Source organism: Dendropsophus ebraccatus, chromosome 10 (assembly GCF_027789765.1).
Source record: "Dendropsophus ebraccatus isolate aDenEbr1 chromosome 10, aDenEbr1.pat, whole genome shotgun sequence".
NCBI lineage: Eukaryota > Metazoa > Chordata > Amphibia > Anura > Hylidae > Dendropsophus > Dendropsophus ebraccatus.
The window spans coordinates 83,913,590-83,920,255 of NC_091463.1; the positions used below are offsets into that span (position 1 = coordinate 83,913,590).

The following is a 6,666-nucleotide window of genomic DNA, read 5'->3' on the forward strand; positions in this document are numbered from 1 at the left end:
GAGCCTCCAACAAAGATGTGAAAATAGTCTTAGGGTCCTATTCCACAGGCCGGTGGGGGCTCAATCAATAATGTAAACGAGCGCCAATCTACTAGATCGGCGCTCGTTTACTGGGCCTATTCCACGCCCGATAATCGTTTAGCAAGGGCTGCAGGAACATCGTTACCGATGTCTTTGCAGCCCTTGTTTAAACACCATACATTACCTACACATGTTGCAGGGCTTCTCCTGCTCTCCTTCTTCCTCCCGGTCCCGCGCGCAGCAGCAGCTTCGGTGTGGCCTGTCTTAGCTGATAGACCACTCAGCCAATCACTGGCCGGGACCGCCGCGGCCAGTGATTAGCTGAGCGGTCTGTCAGCTCAGACAGGCCGCACCGAAGCTGCTGCTGCGCTCGGGACCGAGAGGAAGAAGGAGAGCAGGAGAAGCCCTGCAACATGTGTAGGTAATGTATGGTGTTTGTGAGATCATCGGTCGACCGCCACGCATCGCTATTCCATGCAGCGATGCGCGGTGGGTGCCCAATGATTTTAGGTTTGAACCTAAATAAACGATCAGCCGATGACACAATCATCAGCTGATCGTTGTTTCTATTCCACAGAGCGATAATCCGATTCGGCCGATTTTCGCTCCATGGAATAGGCCCCTTAGATATTATTATGGATAGTTGGCTCATTATATTTATTGTACCATTCATATTGGTGTCCTTTGATGTACCCCATCCATACACCCAGCAGCTGCACACTGCAGGCATTTACCCCACAATAGAACAGGGTATTGTGAGCCCCTAGTGGTGGATTACTATAATGACAGGCACTTGGGCAAAACATATGTAGAGCAGTGCATAAGATATGTTGTAAAGACTACTCTCTAATGCACACAATGGAAAGAAAGAAAGAGCCTGTATTGTGTCTTATATAATAGTCCATTGTAGGCCCTGACGCACCGTCAACTGACGGGAGAGATTATGGGACTGTGTTACAGCGTATCCTTGATGCAGGGGCCTGGTACTAGGTATTAAAGTAGAGAGTGAAAGTATGAAGAGTATCTCTGTGGCTCTGGTTCAGGGTATTGCTGCACACAACCTCATGACCACTGTTATAATGCTAACCATTGTGAATCTGTCTATATACTTCCAGTAACCAGCAAGCTTGATGTGCCTCATTTAAGTACAGTGTTCCAAACTGTAAGCAAAGATTGTGACTCATTGCTGTCACCATCTCCACATCAGGGCAGTAACTAGGCTGTACATGTAATCATCCAATTCTTAGAGGGGTCAACAACAAGACCACCACTCATATTTGGCCTTTGTACAAACAGTTGTACATGTTGACTTTGAGAACATAGGACGAAAAGAAGACTGACTGTTGATAAAGATGGTGGCTTATGTCTCCAATGACTATTTAAATGAATAACTTAATAACTTACAGATAATAGAAGTAATGAACACTGATGACTAGCACAGGCTCCTCAGGGGTGGAGCATGACAAAGGATAAATTGTTGAGCCGTGCTCCACCCCCCAGGTCCTCAGCTTTCTTTCAAGTGTTCCTTCCAGATTTCAGAGGCAGGTACCCTGTCTTAGCTGAAATACCCTTTAAGAGACTAGACTGATCTAAGATGCTAACCTAAAGATATCTTGGCTTCAAGAGAAATAAAAGATTTATAAGGATCCTAGGGGGCTGGATGACCCGTAGCCCTGCCCATAACCCGACCACCCACTCCCATATAAGAAAGACAACTGATTTATGCAAATTTAACTTTTTATTAGCTTCATTTATTTCACTTAAGTGATTACAAACTTATTTTTCCGACAAATATATATTATTTTCAAAATAATACAAAAAGATAAATAGATATAAAATTTATTTGGTAATAAATAGCACATAAATAGATACATATGTGTTAGAAGATACACACTTTGGATTACTATGATCAAGGTATTAATTACTACCGGATTTTGCTGATATTTCCCATAAAGCACCTGATTTTAACTCCTGTATCAGCCATCCTGTGAGGTATAAGGCACGCTGCAAAGATCCTAGAGATGGGAGTACTAAAATGCATTGCACATGCGTGTCATAATACCCAGCTGCAAGAATGAGGGGGGGGGGGGGGGGTCAGTCGGGGGTCTAGGACTTGGAATTTCATTGGTGCAAGTTATACATCATATTGACCAATCAGATTCATCCTTTTATTGCAAGGGTGCTTTGTGAAATCTCACACCTGATTGGTCAGTTATGGGTATAGCTCATCTAGGGGATGAAAACACAGGCATTATATATCTATGGGGAATGAAGTCCGGCGTGTAGGGACAATGCTACAGATCTTGACGTCTTCCAGAGACGCAAATTGTATAAAAGAGCTGGGAAGAGAAGCGTTTACCTGAATGTCAGGGACAGTGCCATGTAATGAAAAGTATACACAGTGTAGTGCATATTACACATGTAGTAGTGTATCTGTAGAATACACAATGGTATAGTCATATTATTGTATTATAACACTGCAATGCATTGCAGCACTTCCAAAAAAGTGAATTCACAGGAGTAAAAGGTCAGGATTTTTTTCACAACTGGGATACTGGTCCGCTCTCTGGGTCCCATTCTTCCAAAATTCAGGTCCAGCCCAAACGATGGCAGATGAGACTTGGGGCAGTAAACATGCTATACACCTTGTTTTTGCTACATGAATTCAGAGCTTAATCCCAATCTACAATACACAGCAAGTAGTAGGGTATGCCCTTACACAAGAAAATGCACCCGTCATCTCTGGACCCTTACGGGACTCCAGATCTGCATAGGTTTACAACAGATTTTTTTTTTTTTTTTTGAAAGAGGGGGTTTCCATATGTGCAAAAAAAGTCCATTGAGGCTGCTTTTAAGCCTTCACCCCAAACTGCGTAAAGCCCTGAGAATCAACGAAAGGCACTTGATTAAGGATTTTGTCCTCTGCCGGTAGCTGTAACTTCACAGATTGTTTCTTCTTAAGGTCAACAACTGCTCCGATGCTGGTATGACAGCAGGGCTGAAAATAAAAATTTGTTCTGATGCTTTTCTCTGCTGTACCCTCCTCAGTCGGACACGGATAGCCTGTGGAAGATGGGCAAACGCTTGTTGGTGGCCACTTGACTTGGCACCTCAAACACAGGAGACTCTGAGCCACTGCTGTAACACTCATTTTCGGTCAAGGAACTGGACGAAGGTGAACGTAGGAGTTGATAGTTGGAGAAAGGATCCTGAACAAGATTCCCGGCTCTGGAGCATCGGCATGAGCAACAACGACTACAGGACTCCATTCCTTTGAGGGAAGACACATGGCTTCTGGTCTCGGAAGGAGCAGGAGAGAAAATTGGATCACTGGGAGGAGGAGACACTGATGCAGCTCTGGTGAATGAAGCAGGGTCCGGGAAACCTGGTGGTGGTGGAGAGGCTCTTCTAATGGGTACACCGCTGTAGCTGATGCTCTGGCGGAGAACATGTTGAGTTGGGCCACCTTGCTCAGCTGGATGATGGATAAAATTGCATCGGGACCCATATGGACATTCCCCGTAGAGGTGGAACTTATGGCAATACTCGGTCTTGTACTTTGGATGACGGTTTGGTTCTCTTAGTTCACCTTGACCATGAGCGAATTGACATTTTGAGCCATATTTGCAGGTACCTGTTTCTGAGAAGGTACGGCACAACTCTGTCTTGTAACGTGGTGATGGAGCAGGGAGTGAAGGCAGAGGAGTTTTCAATGGAGGGAACCCCGGTGGTGGTGGAGGTAGTGCTGTTCGGGGCCCTTCGGTAAGGCTGATGGACCTGTCTGTTCTGAAAGGAGCGCGAGGAGGCTCGAAATTCCAACGAGCAGACCATTTAGTTTCATCATAGACTTCGGGGGCACAAGAGTGTCTCCTCTTAGGGTTGGCAAAGATGTTATCATTGGTGCTTTCAATATCTTCTGTCAAATTCAAGTTACGAAGGTTCTAAAGGATTTCAGAATGAAAGAGCGTTAGGATGATACCTAGCCCCAACCCTATAATTTTTAATGCAGTCAGTCTTAAGCATGCAATCTAGATCACTGTATCATAACCAAATCCTGACAACACAACAAGAAAAACTAGTTCTCTTGTACCCACAAGAACAGGTGGATCTACACGAGTGTGTCCTACAAACATTAGAGCTGCAAAATACATGTCATATGTTGTGTGGCCCATAGGTTTCGAAAGAGAAGCCTGAAAGTCAAATAATTTCAGCTGCGCACATGAACAGGAAGTCAGGGCCTTGTTCTTTGTCATACATATGTATATAGGACAAAAAGCAAGCAGCAGCTTGTTAGACAAACAGAGTTGTTTCTGACTGTGAGGGGCCTGAGGCAAAAACACAACCAACCCATAAAACTGAAGGAAGAACAGCAGGAAAGGGACACACCAAAAACTCAGGGAGATTGTATGTGGGGTACTAATGGGCAAGGACTGGTAGGACAGGGGGTAGTAAGGAAAAAGATCTAGTAGGATAGGGGGTAGAGAAGGAAAAGGGCTGGTAGAATGGGGGTAGTGAAGAGCAGGGAATGGTGGGAAAGCGGGTTAGTAAAGATCAAGAACTGGTAGGATGGGAGTTACTAAATTACAGAGAGTGGTAGGAAAGAGGGTTAGTAAAGAACGAGGACTGGTAAGATGGGGTTACTAAAGTACAGATAGTGGTAGGAAAGAGGGTTAGTAAAGAACGAGGACTGGTAGGATGGGGGTTACTAAAGTGCAGAGAGTGGTAGGAAAGAGGGTTAGTAAAGAACGAGGACTGGTAGGATGGGGGTTACTAAAGTGCAGAGAGTGGTAGGAAAAAGTGGTAATAAAGAATAAGAACTTGTGTGGCAGTGGGGTAGTAAAGAACAAGAACAGGTAGGGCAGAGGGGTAGTAAAGTAAAGGAACATGTAAGTGAAGTAAGAAACAAGGTCTGGTAGAACATTAGTAGTTAGTTAGTAAGGAACCATTTTTTTAGGGCAGAGGGGTACCAAAAGAAGCAAGTACTGGTAGGGCAAAGGGGTAGTTAAAAAACTGGCAGGACAGTGGGGGAGTAAAGAACATAGACTGGTAAAGAGTAGTAGTAAAATAGAGAATCTGGGAGACCGCAAGTTAAGAGTTAAGCTGGAGTAGAAGGTACAAGTCACAGAGAGGTCTGAGGACTGACAGCAGATAAGGTTTTATGCAAAGGTCCAAGGTCTAAAAGCAATCAAGCACCACAAATGACAAAGTGTAAAAGAAAATGAGGAACAAAAACTATGATAGACAGAAGGGTCGGGGAGCAAAGACAGATACAAAGATATATTGAAGAAGGTACAAGTGTTTGTTGAGGGGAGAAGACAGACTGTGAGATATGAGGTATGACTGACAGCAGTGCAAAGGTCTGAGAGCTATGAAAAGCTACCCACCGACAAGGGGATAGAGTAACACATACACACACAGTGACAGGCAGGTCCAGCAACATTGGGACCAAGACACGAAAAGTGACAAGACAACAGGACAAAGGAATGACGTAAGTCCAGTTGGGTTGTCAGGGCAGGATTCGAGCCCTGATGCCAACCAGCTCTGGCCATAAACACGTCCCTGGTTACATAAGACTGAACAAGGGACGTGAGATGTCCAGTAGAACCAGTACCTCGAGTTCTCTCCTACACAGAGAGACTTATGCCAACTAGGCACAAAGAACTATTGTACTATATGAGAGGAGCACTCAATAGTCCATATTCTCTGAAGCAAGCCACAGCTTTGTCCTAAGTGAAGCTTTCCTTGTATTATTATGCTATGTATCCTACCACACAGCCCTATGAAACTCCGGAAGACATGTCAACTATTCTAACACCTATTGGAAACCCTTTCCACATTGGGCTCGATTCCGTCAGTCCCTCCAGAACCCCCCAAAACTCTACAATCCCTTGACCTTCACATCACCTCTATATCCGTCTCTGGATCCCAACCTATATTTAGTCCCCTTTGTGCTCCTGGATATTCTGTGTAGAGGTCCCACCCTGTTACTCGTAGTCGTACAAACAATACAATAACAAAGTCACAATGCAGCATACGCACACAAACAGCAGCATACGTAGACACAGGTGCAAAATGTTGTAGAGAATGGTAACTCTAAGTAAGTGTCAAAGAAAAGACCCTACCGATAAAGACCCCACCACCACCACCACCACCGCAGATGCCATGTGGCACTGTGCAAGGTCTCACCTCATAGATTGTTTGTATATCCAGCATTGTGGACATAGTGATCCAAAAATAAGTGCTCGCTCCTACACCAGTGATTCTTTTAAGCAGTCAGTGCAGTACTGAGCCTCCAGCAGCCTCTCCTTATAAATCAGTAGCGTATGCACCTCCTACCATGATGTCCTTAGCTATGATGTCACCTTAGGGTGAAGTCCAGAGAGGAGGATGAGGAGGGAGGGAGGGAGGGAGGGGAGGCGTTAGCTAATCTCCCTCCTCAGGAAAACAACTTGTCTCAAGCCAAGATCACATTATGAGAAGGAGGGGGGAGGGGAAAAAAAAGCAAATGAAGGAGTGGAAAGGGAGAAAGAATGTAAGGAGGGCAGAAGAGAGAGAAACTAGGGAGACTGGAGAAAGAAACCTAGAAGAGAAGGAAAGCAAGAAGAAGAAGGAAAGCGGCATAGACACCGAATAACACAAGGGTAA

At 44.8% G+C, this 6,666-nt stretch overlaps 1 protein-coding gene across 1 annotated transcript; it reads right to left on the minus strand.

The window, feature by feature from the left end:
- Positions 1-1,740: 1,740 nt before the first annotated feature.
- On the minus strand, positions 1,741-6,324 carry LOC138766233 (mRNA decay activator protein ZFP36-like). The gene is made up of 2 exons (XM_069943657.1): positions 6,208-6,324; positions 1,741-3,962 (listed from the first exon to the last, which is right to left on the minus strand). The coding sequence occupies exons 1-2, from the start codon at positions 6,241-6,243 to the stop codon at positions 3,066-3,068; spliced, it is 933 nt and encodes a 310-aa protein (XP_069799758.1). The 5' UTR covers positions 6,244-6,324; the 3' UTR covers positions 1,741-3,065.
- Between the last annotated feature and the right edge of the window lie 342 nt (positions 6,325-6,666).

Coding starts and splice junctions, on each gene's coding strand:
- LOC138766233 (XM_069943657.1), bottom strand. CDS start 6,243: ATGTCCACAATGCTGGATATACAAACAATCTATGAG. Junction 3,963..6,207: donor ATATACAAACAATCTATGAG/GTGAGACCTTGC, acceptor GAAATCCTTTAG/AACCTTCGTAACTTGAATTT.